Raw genomic sequence first — 25,251 nt, forward strand, 5'->3', positions numbered from 1 at the left:
CTCCCCTCTATTTCCCGAGCTCCATTGCGGAGGCTGCCGCTCGCCATATTGTGGTGCTGGGGCTGCGGCGTCTCCGGCGGCGAGAGAGGGCGACGGGAGGTGGCGGGYGCCGAGAGCCGGGGCGCGGCGGCAGCCTGAGGCGGGAGCGCGGCGGGCGGTGAGCGCAGGGCGGCGGGTCGGGGTCGGGGTCGGAGCCGGGGCGGTGGCAGCGGCTGCGGCTGCCCCCGCCGGGTCTCTCCCCCTAGTGGGGCTGCGGAGGGGGCGTCCCCAGGGTGCGCGGCGCTCCCCGCCCGCGGTGCGCGCTGCTGCGGCCGAGGGCTGGGCGCTCCCTGAGGGGAGCCGGGGGGAGCCCACTGCGCTGCCCCCCGCCGCCGCGACGAGGGCGGCCCCGGCCCCCCGCGGTGGCCGCCGCCGCTGGCAGCGGGGACGTGAGACGTGTCAGCGCCCCTCTCCTCTGCCCCCCGCCGCGCACCGCGGGGCGTGTGCGGCGCTGCCCGGCCCCGCGGAGCCCTGCCAGCCCCGCGACGGGGCGGCAGCGAGGGATGGCCGCGAAGCGCGGAGGTGCGGCATGGCGGAGCGCGGGGCCGAGCCGGCGCCGGCCGGTAACGGCCGTGCGTGGTRACGGCCGCGCGCCGTAACGGCCGGCGATAACGGCCGCGCGCCGTAACGGCCGCCCGCAGGGAGCGGCGGCGGCGGGAGCCTGACGCGGGAAGGCAGGAGGGCTCCTCTACCGAGCCAGGAGCCATTAACATCTTCATAAATCATCCCTAGCGAAAGTGCAATATTCGGTGTGATTTACTGCTCCCTCCCGGTCTTTTGTTTCCCTTCAGCCCTCTGAGCAGTGCGTGGATGCCGATGAATGATGCTGGAGACGGTGTTAACTCCTGTGGTGCAAGTGTCAGCGTTCCCCACAGCGCGTCGGTCGGAGCGAGACCCGGTCGGGAATTGCAGGTGTTCGCCTCCTCTGCTGGCTCTCGCTGCGTCCGATCCGCCTTTAGCACCTGCTTCTTGCCAGCTTTCACCCCTCCTTAGCTGGCGCTTTGAAATCATTTGCCTGCCTTGGCCTGTCCCTGCAGTGTAGCGCACCCACAAAACAGGTGTGCTGAGCAGTATTTCTCTTCTTAGGGTTTTTGTATAGCTTGCTATTGTTTTTTTCTGACTATCTTCTTGGGGGGAAGAATTGGATCAAATGCCTAATTCCAGAGAGATCCAGAGGGTGACTAGTGGAGAAAGGTGATTTCCAGTACGATAAATCATAATCCAGTGCTGTTTGGAAGTGGTTRTAATTCTCGCTGTGCGATAACTGTGTCATGCACAGGCTTTCAGGGATTAAAGGAAATCACTGGCATTTGAGAAAAATGCGAGTAGTGTGCAGCTGAAATTATTTTTGCTTGAGGAAAATTCTTTAATCAAACATGTCACTCATTCTGTGACAAGGACTTGATTTGTCATAGGAGTTTCCAGTCGAAGTGCTCGCGTTTGCAGTCCTCTCTGTTTTCACTCAAAACTTTTGTAATGAGATAATTTGACATCTTTATGCATCACGTCAAGCTCAGAGATGGTGTTCARCTTCTCAGCTAAGAGGCTCTTACTTTGAAAGTAGTGTCTATTAATAAGCGGTATCTTTTAACATTAAAAGATGCACTTATTTGAAGGATTAGTTTTGTGAACTGTGTGGTGATGAGAGGAAACTCTGAACTATTTGATCTGTTTTTTTGCTGGACAGATGTTGGCACGATCCAGACTGTCAGGCAGTAAGCTTTGTGGCTGGACCTGGCTATGCTACAGCAAACTTAAGCAGTAATATTTAAATAAGTTTAGAACTTCTTTGGAGCTTTTTGGCTGGTGAATTRTATTACTTATAATGTTTATGAAATGTTTCAATATTTTCTGCGTTCAGCTTCATAATAATAATGGCACAAAAATTTTGCATTTGAGGAGGTTTTTTACTACTTGGGTGGCTAAAATTTGGACCTTTGACATCATAGCCTTAAAACAGTAGCCCTGCTGTAGTTGCCAAGAAAAGCATTCTCTGTCAAGTCTTAAAGTACAGTGCAAGCCTCAGTGAAATAAATTGTATGGTTCTGCCTGTATCAGTGGCATTTTGTTTACTAAGAATGATGCACCATGTTGAGCAGAAAGATTTGCTTGGGCATCTGGTGTCAGCAGGATTCTGAAATTTTCAGGGTCTTACGTATGGGTCAATTCAGTCTTATATATGAAAAAGATACTGGGATACCTGAATTGCTTCAGCTTCCTTTAAACATTTTTCTTTCTTTTGCTTAAAAAAATAACAATGGAAAAAGAGAAAGTCATGGAGAAGGGCAGCCTCAAAAAATGAGAGATAAGTCTGAAACTGTTCAGGTGTGTTTTTCTTAAAAGCAGCACTGGACCTAGTTTTAATGAAGCACCGATACCCAGAACGTGTATGGAAGAAGTGTCAGAGTAAAACAATTCTTTCCATCTTTTTTMCTTAGATGAAGCAGGAAGGAGGATTTAAATTATTTTTGACTCAATAAACAGCAGTTTGATAACGATGCAGATAGAGAGGAAAGATTAGKCTCAACAACATTCCTTCTCCAACTTGGTTTTGATTATGGGTGAAAATCAGTGGCCTCCGAAACTGACCTTAAATTCTTAATTTTCTGAGCAATGAACAGAGTTCAGTATTATGGAGCTACTTAGACTTGTTGCAGTGGTGAAATATTATAGGAATTACCCCATCTGCCTTCCCCTCACTTCTCCTGTGGAACAGCTGGGAGGTAGCAGTATTATTCTACATAATTAAAAACCTARTCTGTTCTTTAGTGTTTACCTCTCTGGGATAAAATTAAATTATTTTGGATGATTACTGGGTTTAAACTTTTGCTAGTTGAGTACTGTTTATAAAATGTACAGTTTTATTTAAGGGAGTCCTTAAAACACAAATTGTTGTTAGCTAGCATCCAGCTTTAGACCAAAGCTATTAGCTTGCCAAATCAATTTTGTTACTCCATACTTACTATAGACAATAACTCAGTCATAGATAAGATTACTTCAATCTTTCTTTTGTCTCTCAAGTGTAGTGTGGAGGCGAGTTATTTTTCTCTTTATTAATAACCAAGTAGGGGTATTTTTTTTTATTCTTATCAAGAAAATTTTATCACCACTGTGTGTGGCCAGCCTCACTCTGGCAATTGATAAGCAGCTGAGGAATTTTTGTGGCTATCGTATCTCTGTGATGACAGAAAAATTGARAAACAAGCATGTTTCATGATTTGATGTTCTCAAAATTGCTCCCACAATATTAACGCATTAGAATAATACTACTTATTACCACTTGGGTTAATAAATGTGATTGATAGTAGGTGTGTTATATGCTAAAGAGAAAGGTCAGGAAGCGGCTGGCTTGCTGTGATCTCAGCAGCTCAGGGAAGGCAGCACACCCGTTGTGCAGAATCGAGCCAAATGCACTGTAAGGTGCTACTAAATTGTTTGGAGAAGCTTCTTAGCTCCTTTAATACTTTATCAAAGCAACCTGGCAATCCAGGAAGCTGATGAACAGGCTTTGGGGATTTCTGCTGGTGAAATTGAAAAAATGCCTTCATCCCCTGCTCTGTGGGGCTGGAGGTTGCCTGCTGGTTTCCCAGCAGACGCAGACCTGTGCTGACTCCTAAGGCATTGCAATTCGGAGACTGGTCTGATAAATGAAACRTGACTTCAGGGCGTTTGTACCCCGGCTCAGCAGCTAGATGATGGAGGAGCTGTGCTACTGTGGGCCCGGGAGAAGCGTCTGAAGCCTGGGACAACCACTGCAGCTCAGTGGGAGGGAGTGTGAAATAGAGCCYTTAAGAGCGTTCTGACAAATTAAATATGGAAGGATTAGGCCAGTTTTGCAGCTTCTGTTTGTTAACTTCATGTTAAAATTATCATTGTGTTTGCAGTTTAATAGAGTGCACGTTTTGATTTTGACCGTGCCTAACAACAAGACAATTTTCAGGAAGCTTTGACTGCTCTTACCTSTGTCAGGAATGATTTTATCTCTGTGGGCACAGTGGTATACTACAACTGCCAAGTCCTGAACGAGGAATTGAATTAAGTACATTRCATTATCACCACCAAAAGTGTACTAAGCTGTTGGATCAAAACAGCTGAGATCTTTCTCATGTCATAATTGTAGCTACATGAGTGATTTCTGCCAGCATAGTCRTCAGTTAAGGACTGCAGTTCTTCATGTTCCCAGCTGTAAAAACTGAAAGTKGAAGACTAGTTTTCTAGAGACCTAGCCATTGCCTAGCTTTGCGCTTGTGGAAATGAGGGAGGTCATTTGGATTGTGGTGTAAGTACATTCGCAAGATTTGTGTCAAACTGAGCAGCAACTATAAAGTTAACAACAGGCGTATACTGAAATCATCAAACTTAATCTTTATTGAATTGAGCACTCAATTCTCACTTTCTGCATCTGTTATTTCAGAGAGACAATAAGAAGCTGGTTAACCTGAAAAATGTGCCAACAGTGCTGTGAGGCTTAGAAAGTGCTGTGAAAATGAAAGCACTGCTTCTGAAGTGTAATTCTGCAGCAAGGATACGTCCCACAATAGCAGGATACATGGTGTTTGGATACCTGCCTGTAATAGTGGTCTTTCCCTGCAGACTGTGAGGTCCACTGGACTATAAACATGTTACCAGTATGATAAAAACACATCCTTACCACCTTYTCAGTGTAAAGGTAATAAAGTGCTTCTAGGCAAATATTGTCTCTGTCCATAATCCTGCCCTTTTAGCTCACACTTTATTTGATAAAACTAGATGATGCATTTAAAAAGGAAAAGAAGCAAGTCTGAATAACAGTCTCCTAAGGTAAGATGTACCTGTTCACATGCATTTGGTCTGTATGACAGATTCARCTTTTCCAGAACCTGAAAGTTTGTTTTTATTTGCTTCCCAAAAGTTTTTAATCTTTTATCCTTCCTGTTAGGATCTGATGCAACACTGAAATTAATTTTAGGCAGAGAAGGATTTATTTTGCCTCTCTCCGTCACAACTGGTAATAAGTTCTTAGAGATAAATCAACCTCAGACTTCAGAAYTAAAGATGTTCATTTTTGAGACTTGAATAGGCAGTCTTATGCRCTGTAAAGATAGCATGCTTCTTAATATGACAAACTTTGCACAGAATTTAGCAAATAACAGAGAAAGTGGCAGTTTTACTTACACTAAGCTGTGCTTCAAATTGCTGCTTTAAAGGGCAAAATTATGCTTTGCTAGTAACTTTGCTAATARCTTTTTCTCTATTCATATCAGTTGTTGGCAAAGGTCTTAGGCACGTTTGATGCCTTTGAGGTCAGGTGCCTATCTGACATATTGGTCCACAGCAGCACTGAAAATGCACTGTTTCTCTCACAGTTTTCTTCACACTCCTGACAGAAAGCTTTAATGTGATACRGTATTTCAGTATTCACTTTATACAAAATACAGATTGCGTGTGAAAGATACCAGTTCCTTTTGGCTTTAGTGATTAAATGAATTTACTACCTGTTGCTTTAGAACTGCAGGCATTTTCTTTTTTTTACCAAAAACTGGAAAGCTTTTTATTTAACCTCTCCAAGATTAAAAAAAATTTTTTTTTTAATAGAAATAGCCTGGTTTTGAAATGTGATGAATTTGAGTGTTTGTAGGTGTGGTAGCTACAGGAAAACTGATGTTTCTATGAATTCTGGACTACCTGGAGGYAACTAATATAGTGTAGAGAGAGTTCTCTGTGAACGGTGTGGTAGTTTTATGTACTGCAGTTTTTGTGGCTCAGGAGATGTTTCAGAAGGTGTAAAACAGAACTRTAAACAGTAAGTTGCAACACTAAGGATTTATGCTATAGAAAATAATGGAGTAATCCAGAAGGCAGCATGAAATGGCCGTGATGCCCTTACCAGGGAACACAGAAATCGTGGAACAAACAGGAATTGGAGTGTCAGCTATGTAAGAGCAAGGTACATACACGTATAGTGCTTATGCGCCAATAAATATAGAGCAAAGCATTGACTTAAAATCATGTTTGAAAGCATGCTTCTGTCATATCGAAAAGTACATGACTGTTCGTAAGACAATAATAAAACAGCCTTGAGCATGACCAAATGTTTTAATACTACTTTTTTTTTTTTTTAGTGCTCTTGACATCTGAGATGAGAGAGTTGTTGCTCTGTTTTTGGTCACTTTTATTAGTGTTAACAGTTCACTGAGTTACTGTGTAGGTGTAAATGTGTAGAGCAGATGGTTTGTATGAGGTCGCAGTTGTGAAGCGCAAGTATTTCCTAGGGCCAGGGTGAGCAGCTTGATAGCCAGATTGGAAATGCTGTTACCTACCCTCTGCAGATCATTTCACTTCACTGCCAGTAAGTTGTGAATGGCAATTAACTGGATGATTCCAGCTCTTAGGGCACCAGGCAAAATGCTTTCTTCCTTCAGAGAATAAATACACCGAAGAAACTGAAGACCACGTGCAAGTGAGCCAGTGTTTTTCAGAAATACCGGTACTTTTCCCCTCTTATCAGATGTCATCTGGAGGCGAGCCTACTGCAGGTTTCATAACGATAGTAGCAGGTGGTGGTACTGGCTTTGCAAGGAGGGATTTTTTTATTTTGCAGAGAAGTGCTCTTTAAGCTTGTGGGATGGGTTGTGGGAAAAACAGGGGTTTGGGCTAGTTGCAGGAAAACTAAAAGTTCAGAACTAGTATGATTAAGAGGTACAATCATACTGGTAAAAACATTCTTTTCTGTAATGTTACGTACCATCAATACTGTTAAGCTGCTCTGGTGCCCTGGGGCTCTTCGGTTTTATTGCCTTCTGGGGGCATTTTTCAGTCTGAAGTGGACTGCACAGCTTTTGGTTTCATCTTTCTCCAGGGTGATGGTGTCACAGGGCAGAAGTGAAGTTGTTTCTCTTTAGCAACTGCACTTTATCCACTGACAAACTTTGGATTTTTCAGTTTTACCATCTGGTAGTGTGGAGCTTTATAATGCTTGCTTTGGGAATAAATGCAGCCTCTCTAATCCATATACACTCCCAGTATCATATCAGTATCAAAATACTTTTCCTGTAGTGTAATCTCTTCCAGATGAAAACCTTTATTAGTAGAAGTAATGAGATAAAAGCAAAAAGTATTAATCTTTCTGGGGTAACCTTTACAAATAATTTCAATGAGTCTCTAACTTTGAGAAATCCAGACTCGATTTTTAGGTGGCCAGTGTGAGAATTTGCTAGAATGTCTTAAAGATGATATGTTTTCAAGCAAACTGTAGAAATGCCTGTAAATGCTTGTAAATTCCTAGAAAACGAATTCTGATGACAAAACACTACAAATTTAAGGAGAATGTGCTATTTTTCATAGAGGACAAGCTAAGTTTGTGTTTTAAATGTAGGACYAGACACAACCTTGAGTGAGCGTCACACTCGTGTATTCAAATATGAATTTTATTATAAAACATTACTACTTTTTGCCATTCAACCAGTATCTAGCATTCAGTGGGAGTTGGATGTACCCCCAAATTCATGTTTTGTTTAAAATTACTTTCATTATACATATATTATTTTCTCAGCTGTAATGGGATGTCACTGATATAATTAAAACATTTGAATGTTAGTTTCCTTATTTACTTCTGTAAATGAAGTAGGAAAATAGATTGGCAAGGAACCAGATGCCAATAGTGTTAAAAAGGAATTGGCAAGATAGTTACCACGTTTTGCCTATTCATTTCTCAGTGTGCATCACACTATCTTTCATGCGCTATAACATGTATCACACTCAGACTGCATGCATTAACGTTTGTTATTATTATTTATAGTACTGTTTGGCCGCAAGATAGTTGCAGTCATTCTTTATTTTCATACTTTTATTCAGACCAGTTGCTATTTGTTTAGCTCAACACAGTTTTCTAGTTCTGTTTCTTAAGATTAAAATAGGCTCCCCCCTTCCCTCCCAGTGGATTCAGGGGAAGAAAGCAACACCAGGGAGAGAGGACACTTAGTGGCCCGTGGCAAACACCTTGCCTGAGATGCAGGTTTTCATGTCAGTCTTTGAGCAATAGTAACCGTGATCYTTTTACCATTACCCTGCTGGCCAGGGAGGAGTGTAAGGGGAGCAGGAAATTCTGCAGCGGAGGTGCCTGGGGGTTTCTCTCTGGGCTGACATTACTTTTGCTCTCACTGCAGGTTTGGAGAGAAGTAGAAAAGAGGAGGTTTGCTGCAGCGCCTGGGGGCTGTGGGTGACGGCAGGGGACTCCTCTCGTGGCTGGTTGGAGCGCAGAGCACCCGGCCAAAGCTGCGGCCTTCTCCCTCGCTCTTCCTGACTCAGGGTCTCTGCCCCACAAGCAGAGTGCAAGGATGGGTTCGTTTGCAGGCTGATGGGGTGATTGAGGGTGGAAAGCACTGTGTAAGCAGGCATAATTTGCTCTCAGATTTGACTTCTGGGGCATGTAATTGCTATTTGGAGTTTTGGCTTCATAGTTTGTATTAATTCGGCATTTTGAATAGCCTGTTARTTTGCTGTGATCGTGCTTCACAGATGATGGAATCCTAGTTAGTGTGTACAGAAGTATGTAGCAAAGTGGCAACCACTCATTTTTAAACATCATAGGCATTCAGAAAGAAGCCCACTTGCATTGCTGTTGATTATTAACTGATAATATCTGTCTTTGGAAATTATACCGTGAATGTTCTTTTTAGACACTCTGTGATTGCTCATTTGTTCACATTCTTTCTGTAATCTGAAGGTGCTTTTTGATCCTCTGATCCTCTTGAATTCACAGATTAAGTGCTAGTCCCAAACTGTTTTACAGCTTTATTATATAATAGTTGCAAATTTAAAATTCTGGCAGATACTTTTAAGATCTTAAGGAAGTGGCTGCTTTTAGCAGATTGTCAAAACCAAAGGCATTTCTACTTGCTATTGGCCAATTAAAATGTATGTGCAGGAGATAAGTGCCAAAATACTATTAAAATGTTGTCTGAGAAAAGTTTGTGTTAAGTTTTCATTTTAGACAGAAATACCTAGTTGTGGATTTTACCCTTGATTTATTGCACAAGCTCTAAGAAAATACTTAAGGAAAGTGTTCTTTTTCTTGAACACATGATGTACTGCATATTTATAGAAGAAACTCCAGTGTTATGCAGACTTATTCACTGAATTTTTTTTTATTACTATTTTTTGGTAACATACTAGCATCTAAAGGCCCGATTCGCAGGGTGCTGTTACCACACTGTTCAAAGAAACGTGTTCAGCTTTGCTATAAAGATAGTGGGTGGTGTTCACAAAGTGAAAACCTTCCCGTTTAGGAACACTGTGACATTGAAACTTCATATTGGGAGGACAAAGACTGAGAGCTGAGAGAGGTGAAAGCGCTCTTTTAGTAAGGAAAGACTCCTGAGCTCATCCCCTTTTGCAATCAGAATATAACTCTAGTGAGTGCAGTATCTACCTCGTGAGAGACAATTGGACGAGTGGTGACAATTTGGATAAAAAAGAGAAAAAGAAGCGGGGACGTGGGCAAATGCCYTGACGTTCAGGATTGTTGGGCAGTTGGTTTCAGGAGCAGGAACAAAATGACCTCCAGGGCAGAACTTTGCCTCTAAGGCATTTGGAGATRCAGAGAGGGGGGGAAAACTTCAGAAAACAATGAACACTTTTCTACATAAATTCTTATTTAAAAATGATTTTTAGATAATTGCAATAAAATCTTTAAATAATTTGCAGTACATACAAAAAGCCATCAATGGAATATAAAACCATCAGAGTTGCCAACAAGCTGCAGTGAAGATTAATTCCTTCAAATACTATATCTTTCCAGAAATACATTTATTTTTTTCAAATCAAGCTCCTAGCCAGAAATGAGGAGCAGAAAAAACATACATTTCAGAATGTTTTTAAAGGGATGAATTGAGCTTAATTGTACAAATGAATTGAACTGAATACTTTGTTCGAACATAGTTTATCACTAACAGCAGTTATGGTATTAGGGAGTAAAATGTAAACCTCTAATTATATTAAGCTTCCAGGGTAACTCAACTCTTTTACCTGTTTTTAGTAAAATRTAGTCCTTCAAAAGAAGTTGGAAGGGTTGAAGATACTGTTGAAATTGGCATCTCAAATGGGGGCTTAACTGTCTTACTATTTTAAGTCTAAATATTTAACATTTTACCTTTGGAACAAGAAGTTTTTGATGTCTGTGGGTTTGATACTAGTGTGCGTACATTTATTTTCAAGGCCTGATGCATTTTTTTTTCTCAAAAGTGTTTTGAGTGGAAGAATGTTTTGAGTTAAACGGCAGCTGGAGCAACCCTGGCTACACCTGGGCCGTGGTGTGGCCTCCTCCTTCCAGCTCTTCCACCCTTTCCCTGACCTCAAGCTGTGCCGACGCAGCCGCMTGTGCCAGCTGCCCTCTGGCCTCGGTCCAGGCAAAAAGAGGCGCTGCAGAGTGTTTCGTGAAATRATTCGGGTTACGAAGGATCTCCCAGTGTCGTCTGGTGCAAAATCCCCCGGGCCGGCTTCGCGGTTAGTTCCAGGGTAGAGTTAAGCTGATCTTAAATTTTGACTAATGCCAAGTCTTGACRTTTTGAGAAATTGGGCTAAGAAGTGATGATAGGCTGGTGAGGGCGGTAAACCGCGGAGAAGGTAAGAGGGTAGGGAAATTCGGGAGCAGCGACAAGCTGCTGCTAAGCTCTTCCTTCGGCTCCCTGGCGGCCGAGCCAGCGTGTCTGACTGCAGCTCCGAATGCTCTGAAATGCGCTTGTTGCCAGACTGATTTGGTTTTCCCGAGCGGTTGCAGGCACGAGACACCTGAATGCCCAGCATGCTGCGCCTTGTGACTATATATTTGAGCGGATAATTAAGTGCGTTTCACGTAGGAATTTACAAAGTGAGTTTGGCCCGTGACGAGTGAGAAGCTGCTGTGGTGGACTTTCTAGCACGCAGTGAGGACTTTCCTGCGTGAATTCCCTGCTCGGCAAGYGGGCACGAGATCAGCGTGCCTCCTCTGCGGCCTCTTTCACGCCGCTTTTTTTTCCCCCTATAACTGCCTGCYCCTTTTCCAGAGCTCCTTGAACAAAACTATTCTGTTGTTCTGCCTTTAAACTCCAGGCGCTTGTCCTCAAATTTGTTTGGRGAAATAGTCTACAGATGGATGAGCACAAAGAGCAAGATTGCATAAGCCCTGTTTCCCAAAGAAATGGGCCTGCGATAGCCGCGCTTTCAGATGAAGTGATGCGGTGCTTTTTAGTGAAGCCGACAGACTCATCTCCCTAGTTAGGGAGCTGTTCCGCTCCCTAAGCTTGGTTATCTAAAAACAAAGCTTGGTTATCTAAAATCAGTCAAAACTATTTCTGAAGCTGTTTAAGAATAACGAAGTTTGTTTTGCTCCCCATTTTATTTATTTATTTATTATGCTCTGGCAAGGCAAAAAATGTTCTTTTTTTTGGTTCTTTATTTAAAAAAAAAATCTGTAGAGAATATCCACTCTCTTCTGTTAGTGTGGAATATTGGGAAAACCCRTGGAAAGGGGGAACCTAACAGCTGTTGCGAACGGGAGTGACAAGAAAGCAAACGGACTCGTAGCATTTCTTGCTCTCAGGTTTGCAATCCTTCCTTTCGGTTACTTCGGTGAGCTCTGCCTTTCACAGTGGCAGCTGTGCGAACCCTTTAATTACAGGGCTTAYGGGCGAGAGTTGCCCTGAGCAGGAAGGCCGAGTCGCTCGGAGGGACTGCGGGTGTCCTCGCAATATTACATTTTTGCTGAGCGACGCCGGTGCCCCTCGGGCTGTAGCACAGCTCGCGCTAGTGGTGCTCGGCGGTGGCTCTGAAACGACCGCGTTTGAGCTGCCTGCGCAAACAGGACTTTCCCCCTTCGTCTGACCTCCGCTTCAAGGTTTCCGCGGGACTACTTGCTCTTTGGCTTTTAAAACTATAACCTAAAGAAATTCCTTACTGTCGTGCAACTGATTGCTTTCCTTTTATATCTAGAGAGTATAGAAAAGCGATAAAGTTTTTTTTTTAAAAAAAAACAAGTTAAAAGGTGTAATGGTAAATGGTGCGTTAGATAGCTCAAAATTTCACGATGAAAAAAGGCTCACAGAGCACGCGCGTCTTAACTTTATTCCCAGTGCCAGTATGTGTGTGACCTTTGAAGAAAGGATCCTGTYGTCTGCATTTACAAAGTGGAAAAGATCTGAAAACTTAAGTGCAATGCTATTATGACCATACCCACTTACTATTTTTAATTGGAAAAAGTGAGTCTGAGGACATTTTTATTTAAGACACACTTTAAAAGATGCAAACTGATAGTAAAGCTTCCATATAGYCCTGGTTGTTGTGCCGGCTAGAAGCTTATCCATGTTCCATTTCCAAGTGACCTTGAGAATTTGGAGGTTTTGGTACCTCACATTTCCAGACTGAAGAGTAAAGGGGCGAGTTTCCTGTGGGTTTTTTCCCTCTCCCTTTACTGGCAGTAGTTAATAAACAATGTCATTTTGTTTGTCCAGGAACTTGTCACTTGATGTTTTCCGCACTGAACGAAGCTGTCAACAACAACAAAATCTTGCTTGGCTCAGGAAAGACTTTCCTAATTTTGGAGCTTTAAAAAGGGATCTGTTGGTCTGGCCTGCGCCGTGCTGGACCTCTTTGGGGGAAAGCCTGCTAACCTGATAGCGGGGGACTGTCTTAAAACTGAGGTCAAGTGTAGCCTGTTTATTTTTGTTGAAGGCTGTGAAGATCTTAACGCTGACAGGACAGCTAGAAAAGTTGTCCGTTTGTCTGCTCTGCCTTCGTGGCAGGCAGGGAGAGCTGGGGACAGTCCGGCTGCTGCCGTTCAGCTCCCCAGCCGGCGCGAGAGAAGGGAGAGTGGCGGAGCCCGGTTACGTGCCGTCGAACCGAGGAGCCGCCGCGGTCTCCTCCTGCTTGGCCGCAGCGACGGAGCCGAGAGTGGGCTCGCTGCGGAGGTGCGTGTCCGGCCACCGTCCCCAGAGCGGCTGCAGAGGAGCGTTCGCGGAGAGTGTCTGGAGAGGCGCCTCACCGATCGGGGCCGGAGCCCCCTGGCTGGTGCTCGCTGACCGTCAAACGGGCAGGGCAGCTTTAGTGGAGCGGGATCTTTGGTACCGGCGGGTGCTGCTGATGCTGCTGCGTTAGATTTCAGCGGGGAAAAGAAACGTGGATTCAACTTGATGTCGAAGGGTGTCGTAAGGAAAAGCAGTCAAAACTCATTCAAATGCGTGTGTCGGGCCCGATACAGAGCTGGAAACAGATCCTAAAACACAGGGGAACAGAAACAGAGCTAYGGACGGACACTCGTCTGTTGATCATTAAGCAGAAGAAAAGCTCTGTGGTGTGATTTTTGCTTTTTACTTTTTTTTGATATTTGAATTGACTGTGTTTCCCCTGCTGCTTTGATTTGGACTTTATACACACCAGCTGCTGAGGAAACTTGGCCTTTTCTGAAAGCAGATCCTCTTTGCTAGTGGTGAGTGGACGATGTGGATGCCTCTAGCTTCAGAGAGATCCTTGGATTGGCCTGAAGGCCCATTTCCTTACTCTTAAAACTCTGCAGTGCCATCGCTGTAGACCTTTGGGTGAGAACTAAGCAGGCTACATCTCAGATGACAATAAATTTAGAATAAAGCAGATCAATTATTTATTATGACACTTGTACAGTGTCTTCTGCAGGGTAGTGCACAGAATATTATATAGAGCATAATATTTATATTATAAAATTGGAGTTGGCAGCATGTGTCTGTCACCTCTTTTTTTTTCTTTTTTTTTCTTTTTTTTTTTTTTTAAGTAGGAAAACCTTTAATTTCTGTGCCTGGAGAAGAATCGACATCAGAAACTTTGCTGCACCGCTTCTCTCTCTTCTCCTTCAACAATTAATTGCAGCTTAGAAAGTAACCCTGCTCTCCAGAGAGGCTCACCCCCTTTTCACCTGGAACTTGCTGAATTTAAAACTAGGTTATAAAGTTCTTGATAGATGCCAATGGAATTTGCATTTGGCTACCTATTGGAAGGGTCTGGAAATGCAAATCTAGGTTTAAAAGGAGTGATAAAAGAAAGGATGGAAGCACTTCTGCTTTTTCCACCTAGTGGGAATGCCTGCAACTGCAGTCTTTCTGCGTGGCTACGTTGTTTATAAATGTACAACAGAATGGAAGGTAAATTTTTCCTGTTTTCAGGARGGCATTTTTGGAGAGATGGGGAAGATTTCCTCTTCTTCCCTAGCATGAAAATGTTTCCTGTTTGAAAGCATGACTTTTTTTCTGCGTTTTGCTTGGCTTCCTTTGGCATGACTGTAGTGAACACGTGCAGTGGTTTAGCTTCATCTCAGGTGCTGATTACAGAATTTGACAGGAAAGGCACGGTTTCTCTGCAGGGGTGTGTGTGTGTGTGTGTGTGTGTGTAAGGGAAATGCAGAAAGATTTGTCTTTAAGCAAATTCTCCAATAACAGTGGTTCCAGGGTGTATCACTCATCTTTTGTGCTCAGTTTTTCTTAGCCCTGTCCGTTTCCAGGAATGCCTGTATGAAATTACTGMTCTCAAAAATGAGAAAAACCCTGATCCTGCTTGTGCAATTCATGTTTCTGAAACTAGCACTCTTGACTTCTGGCTCCCAAGACACTGCGAGTCGAGTGCAGCTCCACTGGAGCCCAGTGGGGCTGCTCAGGAAAACTGCGCTCTTTGAATTTACTGTTATGACTAGGTTTTATTTTATCTTTTAGTATTCTCTAAACTTACGACTGGAAAACCCTAGTGCTGTATTTTCAGGAGAAGAAGAAAAGGCGATACAGCGTGCTTCCAGGAAGCACGGTTAGCTAAGAGCTTTGTGCATGAGTGCGCCTGCAGCATTTTGATTGCCCTTTTTATTAGGAAGTAGATCGTAACTTGTGTCTCTTTTTTGTTCCCAGCCATGTCCCAAGCCGTGCAGACAAACGGAACGCAACCTTTAAGCAAAACTTGGGAGCTCAGTTTGTATGAACTGCAAAGAACGCCTCAGGTAATGTGCTTTTGAAAAATAGACGTGTGTGCTTAAGGTGGCATGTGTCTTGTTTTGTCCTTTTACTGTGCTTCTTTTTAAAAGGATAGTAAAAAGTGCAACCTCAGTAAGAAAATTACTAAGTTTCACGAGAGAATTTTTACTTGATTTTTACACTAGGAAGCAATAACCGATGGCTTGGAAATAGTGGTGTCGCCCAGGAGCTTGCACAGTGAGCTGATGTGTCCCATTTGCCTGGATATGTTAAAAAACACTATGACGACAAAAGAATGTTTGCATCGTTTCTGCGCTGACTGCATCATCACAGCCCTCAGGAGTGGGTATGTAAATGTTACAGCAGAGGAAAGGGATTTCCCTTTAGATCTGGAAGCGGTCAAGGAAATCCTTTAAGCCCTGGGTGTCGATGTGCAGCAGTAGAGCAGCCGCGCGCTGCGCACACCTAGCGCRTCTCATTCTTCAGTGTTCAGCCACCAGGGCTGAACCGTTCTTACAAGAATGTGTTTGTCAATCCCTGAGCAGAAGTTACCTGGGCATAGTAAATTAAGTGTGACCTTTCAGCAGCAGTCCTACTTCGTAGCTTGACTACTAATATAACTTATGCTAAAATACAAATCATTTTTCTTTTATTCTTCAATTACAAGAGCGTATTTTCTTGAACATAGTAAAATTATGAGACGACCAACAGCAATTAAGTCAGCGATGTAAGTATCTCCTTCCGATGATRGCAGTTACCTGCACTCAGAGGTCACACACAATTTGCTGTGCCCAGAGACAGTAGTGTTCTTGTCATTAGAGATATGAGAAAACCATCAAGAACAAAGCCCCTAATGAGGTTTCAGTTACTGAGACCTCTTCCTCACTGGGGAAAAAAAGTGTGTAAACCTGACATGATAGTTAAATGAGAACAAACATATACTCAGACTGTGTAACGGGTTCCTTAATTTTTGGCTTGTTAAGAATGCTACAGAAGATTATGCCTTCAATACTTATTATTTCCTTTAGGAATGTGTCTTTCCTAGGTGAAAATCTAGCTAGAGTTTTGGGAAGGAACCAGTTTGTAAAGTAGGACTTTTGAGCTCTTTAGTCTAAACATAGTTTCTTTAAACATACTTTAAAAAAAAATGAAGCAGGGAGAGGTGTGTTTGGGTTTTTTTTTTTTTTTTTTTTTTTTTTTTTTTTTTTTTTTTTTTTTGTTTTTTTTTTTCTTTTTTTTTTTTTTTTTTTTTTTTTTTTTTTAAGTATCTTGAACTACCTGATCTGCCACAAGATAGAAGCCGCATCGGGGCAGACTGTGGTTATAGCTGGAGAGTTAGCATGTGTTTCCTCTCTTCTTATTGACCTTTAGCAACAAAGAATGTCCCACATGTCGTAAAAAGCTAGTTTCAAAGAGATCACTGAGACCAGATCCCAATTTTGATGCTCTCATCAGTAAAATTTACCCAAGCCGCGATGAATATGAAGCTCATCAGGAGAGAGTGCTAGCAAGAATCAGCAAACACAATAACCAGCAAGCTTTAAGTCACAGCATCGAGGAAGGACTAAAGATTCAGGCGATGAACAGGTATGCAACCTACACAGTTTGTCTGCTTGTGACCTTGTCAGCCTGCAGTACTAGGAGTATGCCACCTGTCTGCAGAATAGTTGCAGAATATTTCCTCTTTTCTCCTCCAAACACTGCCAAAGTAATTTTTAAGCTTTGTCTACTGACAGAAACCTTCATGTTGCTCTCTGCCACTTCTGTTGCAGCCAGATGTAGACAGCAGATACCCATTTTAGCTTTACAAAAATGCAGGTAACATGTCTTTGGTAGTAGACTGCTGTAATACAATGAATCCTCTACCAAAATAATACCATTATATGCAAATAAATACACATAGTGCCAGAATTTAGGTGTTTTAATTGCAACTTAATACACAAGGCTGGACTATATGAGGTACACATGGAAGTGGAATACTGGTATGCATTTAAACCCAGGAGAGCCAGCTGGGGAAAGATGCCTCCAACTTTATGTTGCAGTAAAGCATGGTATGATTCTTTGTTTGACTGATTTTATGTCATGTATGAATTCGTACTTAGATGAAAAGAATCATCTGGCTTGGCTGAAAAATAAAAATAATTGTATCAAATCAAAAACCATCCTGAAAAAAGTCTCTAAAGTGTGTTTGAGGGATAGGAAAATCTACAGTCTTGCCTATGAATATTTCTTTATGTGAAACAATGTTATAAATATGTTCCTCCCCCTTACATCTCTGAAGTGTTTAGTACTCGGATGCTCTGCCTGGTAGGTCACCCATTTCTGACTTTTAGCATGACTGATCCTGGGGCGGGAGGGAATTGTGAAGGTAGTTGGATGAATTCTGAATGCTGATTAGCAGCTGAGCTGACATTTATTTCCACCTATTTCTAATCAGGTTACAGAGGGGCAAGAAACAGCAGATTGAGAACGGCAGTGGTGCAGAAGATAACGGTGACAGCTCGCACTGTAGCAATGCCTCAACGCACAGCAACCAGGAAGCAGGGCCTAGTAATAAGAGGACCAAAACATCAGATGATTCTGGGCTAGAACTGGACAATAATAACACAACTGTGGCAATAGATCCTGTAATGGACGGTGCTAGTGAGATAGAACTAGTCTTCAGGCCTCATCCTACCCTCATGGAGAATGATGATAGTGCACAGACGAGGTAAATGTCTTCTATTCCTCTTTGTGTATTCTGCTGTAATCTTCTACTGTCGCTTCTCTTTTCTATCTGTCACTTCTCAAGGCTTTTAAAATCAATTTACTGTGGTCATACCACAGCCTGTTTAATCCTTGCAGTCTTTCTGCTTCAAGTCAGATTGATGGTATTGGTTCAGTATTATAAAAAGTAATGTTATCGTAACAATCTGTTTTAAGCCTTTGATCACAGATAAAGATGTTTCTAAGGTTTCCAGTGTCACAGTTCTTGGTAGCTACTAGGACGACGGTATATTATGGGTCCCTTTCTCCTTGCTGTAAAATCCTGTGGGCATAAAGAAAGCTTGCATACGTTTTTGAGCAGGTTTTGGAGCAGCTTTGTATCAGCATGATTCGTAGGCTGGAAGCTTCACCTGGCATTTCTTTTCATGATCGCGTCCAAGCATGGACTGCAAATAATGGATCACAGCAATGAGCAGTTGTGAGGAGTTTCCTCAGATCTCTTCCTGACTTTCTTTCCTGATGAGATATCTCTCTGTAGTGCCTATAAATACATTATAAGCCTCAGCCAGCTTTTCTTTGTGGCTTGGAATTGTGAGGGAATCCTGGGGGTTGTTCTGAAAGGCAAAGACAGCCTCTGGGGGAGGCCTCTACTGCTGGATTTGCCTGTCAAGACTTCTTCTTTCTTGCGTAAAGAATTGGTGAAGGAACCAGTAATGAGAAGATCAGGGGAGCTGTAGCAAGGAGCAGACACGGGGAATGTGTGTAGCTCTGCCACCTTGTGACTTTCCATCCAGGAATGTCAGATTGCATCTCTGCTCAGCAGGTTTGAGCAGTTGTGAGTAGCTCTCAAAAACCCTTGACAGCCTGTTAGTAGGTTTTTCATTTCAAGCAGATGACAGGACAGCGCTGTCTTCTCTCTACAAATAGCATGAGGGCCTGTGGGGGAAGTGTCAGAAGGATACAAGGACTCTGTGGAACAGCATAATTTAGTAATCTGCTTGYACGTCTTGAGTGAAACCACTTAATGCTCCTGTGAGCTTTCTTTCACACCTGCTGCTTAATATTTGGGAGATGGCAGTTCCAAATGCCTTTTTTCTTTACCTATAACTCAGCTGCCTTTGGTTACCTTTGTGGTGGTTGTTGCAGATACATCAAGACCTCAGGCAATGCCACTGTTGATCACTTGTCCAAGTACCTAGCTGTGAGGTTGGCTTTGGAGGAGCTTCGAAGCAAAGGAGAATCGAACCAGATGAATCTCGACACTGCCAGTGAGAAGCAGTACACCATTTACATTGCTACCGCCAACGGGCAGTTCACTGTAAGTAGGATTTCTGCCTAAGACCAACACCAAGGTTCAAAACATCAGTTGCTTTGTAGGAAATGTATCTAGCAAAAGATTGGCTAGTAGAAAGGGAGACATGCATATCATTCAGGGTAAAATCTAGTGGTGCCAGCAACTACTGGCTGACCTATGTCAGGTGAGGACCAGCTTGTTTTTTTACAGTTAAAATTGAAGAGAAAAAGTTTACTTCACCTGAAGATTTTGTTTCATGCCCAAAGCCAGATAGAGCTTCTGAGAATCAGGAAGTGCCAATCATAAGGGAGCGTTTCTCCGTTCTCCCATAGACTTCTGGTATTGCAGTATGAAACAGCTGCTGTGAATATGTGTAGGGAAGAATCCTACTCTGAGTGCATGACTTCAGAACATACAGATAAAGCAGCTCAGCAATATTGCAGTCAGATTGAGCTCGGAACAAGGTGGGTAGCGGTGCAGTGTCAGTTGCTACTAGATACCCAGGTGCTTCACAGCAAGAACCTTTGCAGAGCTTTCAAACCTTTTTTTTTTCTTTTTTAACTCAGTCTRTGCATTGCTCCAACTGTAGCTGTCTGTCTGTTGCAACAATACTGTTTATGCAAGTTTTACATTTGCAAAATTTACATGCACATTTGCAAAAACTACATTTTTTTTTTCCATTTCTGTTTTGGTGTTCTAGGTATTAAATGGCTCGTTTTCCTTGGAACTGGTCAGTGAGAAGTACTGGAAGGTGAACAAACCTATGGAACTGTACTATGCACCGACAAAGGAACATAAATAGGCTGCGCGGGAAAACTGAGATGGGACTAACTCTTTTTATAATTGTGATTTCTTTAATATTGAAAGAAGACACCACCATTACTTTCACGGACAATACATGTGATGTCTTCTGGCTCTCTCGGTATACCTATTAATATGATTAGACAGTATTCTGGGTTGTATTTAATTTAGACTTTGTTGTGGTTTTTTTGTTTTTCTCTAGGAGACTAAATGACCTTCTCCAGTGCATTCCATTGTTTGACATGCTTTTTTGTTCCCGTTGCATGATAACAAGTGTTCCGCTTTGGAATGTCTTAATTTAGTCCAGGTAAATCTGGATTTCTAAAACATTTGACACAGTTATAGTAGCCTCTGTGAAGTATTGAGCATTGGATAGCTAATTAAGGCTATTCAATAGTAACATATGCCAAGGAATGTGTTAAATAATGTTGTAATTTGCTAATGGTTATCCATACAAGAAGATGGTAGAGAATTGCTTTCCGATAGTCTTGCAGCTAGAAGTAATCTGACTCCCTAGAAAAAGGGATTTATTATTCAGTCATTTTACTGTGAGCAAACACGGCTATAGTGAGAAAAGTGACACTTTAAAACCATGCTGCTTACTGGGCTTAGTACTTCTGTGTAAGGTGGTTCTTGAGTTTTTTTTTTTTTTTTTTTTTTTTTAACAAATAATTCAGCTAAACCGCTCCCCACCCCAAAAAGGACCTTTCCCTCTGTAGAACATCCCACTGATGTACACTGCGATGTCCAGTTTGGCCCCTGTTGCAGTTACCGTGTCCTTACAGGCTTAACTGAGCAAAGTCGTCTGATAGTTTTACAGTTCTACTGTGCTCCCTGTCATGGCAGATTTTTACTGTGAATGTATCAGGATTTTCTGTGAAGAACTGTCTTGGAGACTCTTTGTAAAGCAAATTCTGTAAATTCCAGCATGATAATGTAATGAAACGTGCAAATACTTTGTTTTATAGAATTCTTGCCACCCTAGCTGTGAGCTTACCTGGGCTTCAGTTTGAGTAGGGAGGATTTCAACCATAAGCTGCTCTAAGAATTGTTTTCTTATTTTTTATTTTTTTTGCCATAGCTTTAACAAATGTGGCTTAGCACTTTGGAAGAAAATTTTAGTACTTGACAACGTTTACCATTTAGTGTCTTAAATTAGGTTCAAGTTTTTAAACTTGGCAGTAGGTCATTGTGTGAAGTCCAGTAGCTGTTGTTTGTGTGCATGTTTAAACTCCTCTTCCCTCGCACTGGACCTTGCTTTCACGTAATGGGTGTTGCTCTACCTATTGGCATTCTGTCTTCAGGGAACTAAATAGTCACCGTGAGCTTCCCTTTGCTGTAAAACCTACTGGTGAGGAGACCCTCAGCTCTTGGCATCTGAAGCTAGAAGCAAAAAAAAAAAAAAAAAAAAAAAAAAAAAAAAAAAAGTTGCTGTAATGAGAAGTAATATTCTTTACGCCGCACGGTGTTGCTCCTCCTCTGTCTTGCCTGTAGTTAGACTGAGTTTTTGGCCAGTGGTACGTGAGCGTTCGTATTCCTGGGGATCTTCTCGGGAAGGCGCCTGCCCTTCCACCGCTTCTGTCTTTCCAGTCCAGCACTTGTGAACATGTGTCCATTTTGACTGCTGTCCCCCGGTCGATTTTTATCCCTATAGAAAAACTACACAGGCTCCTCTGAAGAACTTAACTGTTTTCTCCTACTGGGAACACTTGGGTTTTGTAGTTGTGCCATGAAACTGAAGTTTTCAGGCCCCAAAACAAAGGGGAGGGGGGAGTAGTTTTTTAATTACTTTATTCATTATTTTCTGGTGAAATGTTGCATTGTATAGACTATTAGTGCATGTCCACTAAATATAATCTGGGGTGTGGGGGGTGGGAGGGAGTGTTGTGATTATCAATGCTTTAAAATTTATGGGGGAACTTCTAGATTAGTTGCAGCATACGTTCCCATTGTGATAGCTAAGGTAACGTCCGATCCCTTAAGCAAGAGAGGTATTTGTGAAGCTGAGCAGTCTGGCTAGGAACTGTCTGTCACTTTGTCCCCACTTCTTTATAAAGCGTGGGAGAATGTGAAGCTTTTATTTTCATGTTGTAGTGAATTTACTGAATATTTATGTTCTTTAAATATTATATAAAAACGTAGTTGTTTGATTAAACCATTGATTGCACTGTGACTCTTTAGTGCTATGAACTATTTTATTTTCAAAATTACTATTCTGTCCTTTTTTAAACCATGTTATTTTTGAAGTACACTGTGTGTGTTAGCTACGGGTAAGTCTAACAGCTCTTAGTATCCAACTGAAGTCGCACAGACTCTCAAACGGACAATAAAAGCAAAAATGTTACGAACAAACTACTGGAAATTCTCGTCGTGCTTCCCCTTGGCACTCGTCAAAGACAGCATTCAGAAATTTCTTCACAGGTGGAGCGTTCAGGGCCACCCTGTTCGYGGCCCCTCCAGAGGGGAGGGTGAGTAGACGCTGCAGCGCTTCGAAGGGAAGAAGGCCTGCGCGCGGCGAGCAGAGGCACGGCTCTTCCAGGGATCGCCATGCCCTGGCGCAGGAGCTGCTGTTCTACATTCGATCCTGTAATCCCAGAAACGCGAAGGAGGATTTTTCACTGCACTCAAAGTAGGTTTAAAAACAGCAACTTCAGTTGTGTTTTTAACTGCGTATTAAACAGCTTCAATAGACTCAAAAACGTGAGTGAGGGGTAACTGTAGCGAATGAGTTGGATTGAGACACGTTTATGAACTAGCAAAGTTCTGTTCATTTTCATTACCTCATCTCTAATTGTAAGTGCAGTTGTAAAATTCAAATCCCACCTTTTGTGTTAGTTAAAAGATTAAAGGTTCGATGGTTATGCACACTACAAGAGCAGTTTCTCACCCCTGCAGCTGCGGAAGGAAGGGGGAGGTCCCTTTCTGCCTGTACTCAGACCGCTGAAGAGCATTCCGAGCCTTCTTGTAACAGCATTAATGCATTTAAAGTTGCCCCAAAGTCTCAGCCTCCAAGCGACCCTCTCCCTGCTCCACGTCGACTGCACGCTGGCCTAGGGAACGCGACCAAGAGGAGGCCTTGCAGCTGGGCAGGGTGCCGCGCTCACAGCGCGGAAGCGCTAACCGGGCTCAGGCGCCGGCGGTCGYGCAGCGCACCTCCAGCCTTTCCTCCACAGGCCACGCTCCCACCGTGCTGGCAGCCCGCGYGCCGCTGGCTTCCTCCACTGTAGAGAAATGATTGCCCGTTCTCTCCCCTGACCCAGTCATGTCAAAGGTGAGTACGGTTTGTCAGGAAAAAAMATGAAACTCCTGCTGAGAGAGGGTGCTTTAAGAGCTTTGTACATCCTTGTTCTCCCAGAGGCATTCCTTGGAAATGCCTGCAGATACTTCCCTCCACCYCCTAGAACCCTATACTCTCCCAGCACTTGTGAGCACTTACTTGTTTTGGGATGAAAGCTTAAAGCAAGCGCAGTCTGGGCTGCTGACTCCATTAGGCCTGCTTAGCTGGAGCTGAGGATTCCTCACGCGTGGGGAAAGGCTTCTTCAGCAGACATTTTGCATTATTTCTTGTAGATTAACCTTGCTTAAATACTCCAGCTGAAGCAAATCAGGTTCTTCCCTCCCCTCCCCAGCTTTTTCTCCAGGGAACCACAATCTTGCTTTTTTCTAGAAGTTTGTTTCTTAGTRTAGGCTGAAATAACTACTTTGAGGATTTAGAAGCACTGCCTTAAATGAGTAATGTAAGTTGGCAAGGACTTAAAGGTCTGAGTCCTAAAACTTTATTTACCATCATCCTCTGCTGCTTGTCTTGCACAATGCTGATCAGCTGATAATGTATCACTGAAATCGGTACCTTAATGGTTCTTGTAAGCAAGCAGTTTCAAWCTTCTAAGGAAAAAAGTCCTATCTTACTCCTGTACATCCTTCTCCACATAGATCTTCCTCTAAAAGGGAAGTTTTAGTTCAGAGATGCAGAACTCTCGCTAGTTGTGTGTTCTATTATGGCATATTCAATAGAACTGGAAGAATCCCCGTATCTCAAACACCTGCAAGTGGGTAAAGAAGAAATTCAGTAAGGATCACACTGTTGAATATATGCTAGACTAAACACAGAGAAAGGTTTTTCTATACAGAACTAAATGGTAGCAGGTGTTACTCAGTGTCCAGTTATCACAGTGGACCTTCCAGTTCTGCTTCACATAGCTCTGCTCCTCTCTCTGTGCACCTGCAGCTGATCTGTGCATTCTGTACCAGGCCTCCTCATTTGCTACAATCTGTTGGACTGAAACAGATGAAACGTTAAAACTCAGCTTATCACTCCAGAATTAATTTTGAATGAGATTTGATTTTTTTTATCAGCTAAAAGTTGACTCCTGTATATTTTCCCAATTACTTTCTGCTATTAACTACTGTCTGCTTGAGACAGAAAATGGYTTTGATTAGTAAATTCCACCAAGAAGCCTCCTGGATACCTTCACAAAGGTAAGGACCAATGGAACCTAATTTTTCCTTTTTTTTTTTTTTTTTTTTTTTTTTTAAAAAACCATTCAGAATTTGGGTTCCTAGTGGAAAAGGCAAAAACAATCAGTTTGCATCTATTTCTAAAATCCTTCTAACTAAAGATTATTTTCTCAGCATGGTTGAAGAGCCTCTATCATGACTATCAGCAGATCAGAGTCTCAACTTGTAACCGAGGTTTGAGAATGAGCAGAAACACTTTTAAAACTGAAATACTTATGTTCTGAAGTGTGTTGAGCTCAAGCCATTTGCAGTAAAGGATTTCCTGCATATTGAAGTCCCCTGTCACTGGTGTGACAGGCAAAGTACTATTCTAAATGACATCTCAAGCCTAGTGATGCAACATGCAACAGAGGAATTTCAAGAGTATCAGCTGCAAGTTTACAACCAACACCTAAATGATCACCATGATATAGGTACTTACTATAATGGCAATATGGATTTCAGTGCAGCTCCTTTCCCAAGTTTATCAGAACAGCTTTGAGTCATGCTGTTGTGACTAGAAGGCTCTGTGCTGCTGTGCTACAGAAGTGACTTTTTTGAGATGTACTCTAGCGGAGGTAACTATTCCCCAAACCCTATTTCTACACCATAAAACAGGACAACATGCAATTCATACATTCTAACAGAATCAAAAAATACAAAGGAGAAGCTGCCAAATGACAGCCTTTAATGAATATTAGTGTTTTATTAACTAATTATTTGCAGGATTGACCCTTGCTGATCAACAAATACCTTGGCAGGTCTCCCAAGACAAATACTCAACAGAAAGAGAATTCCAAGATGCCCAGGCTCAAACTCCTCTTTTGCTTCTCAGTGAAACATGTGAAACTGTGTCCCACTTCAGAGCTGCTTTGACTGTCCTTTTGACAAAGGAAAAAACCTGGCAGTACAGAAAAACCTGACCTCAGGGACAAGCCTGAAGCCTTTCTCTGCAACTCTGCAACACCTTGTGTACAY

At 42.6% G+C, this 25,251-nt stretch overlaps 1 protein-coding gene across 2 annotated transcripts; it reads left to right on the forward strand.

The window, feature by feature from the left end:
• The first annotated feature begins 4 nt into the window (after window positions 1-4).
• RNF2 (ring finger protein 2) lies at window positions 5-20,431 on the forward strand. 2 transcript variants are annotated; one of them, XM_085299686.1, is made up of 8 exons: window positions 5-157; window positions 831-951; window positions 14,913-15,001; window positions 15,161-15,321; window positions 16,347-16,562; window positions 17,413-17,685; window positions 18,828-18,999; window positions 19,676-20,431. In XM_085299686.1, exons 3-8 carry the CDS (start codon window positions 14,915-14,917, stop codon window positions 19,775-19,777), a joined length of 1,011 nt encoding a protein of 336 aa, XP_085155812.1. In that variant the 5' UTR covers window positions 5-157; window positions 831-951; window positions 14,913-14,914; the 3' UTR covers window positions 19,778-20,431. The 2 variants fall into 2 exon arrangements, with proteins under 2 accessions (XP_085155812.1, XP_085155811.1); XM_085299685.1 differs by lacking the exon at window positions 831-951.
• The last annotated feature ends 4,820 nt before the right edge of the window (window positions 20,432-25,251 follow it).

The sequence above is a fragment of the Rhea americana genome, unplaced genomic scaffold (genome assembly GCF_003343005.1).
Source record: "Rhea americana isolate MKP2758 unplaced genomic scaffold, rheAme1 scaffold_151, whole genome shotgun sequence".
In the NCBI taxonomy this organism is placed as follows: Eukaryota; Metazoa; Chordata; class Aves; order Rheiformes; family Rheidae; genus Rhea; species Rhea americana.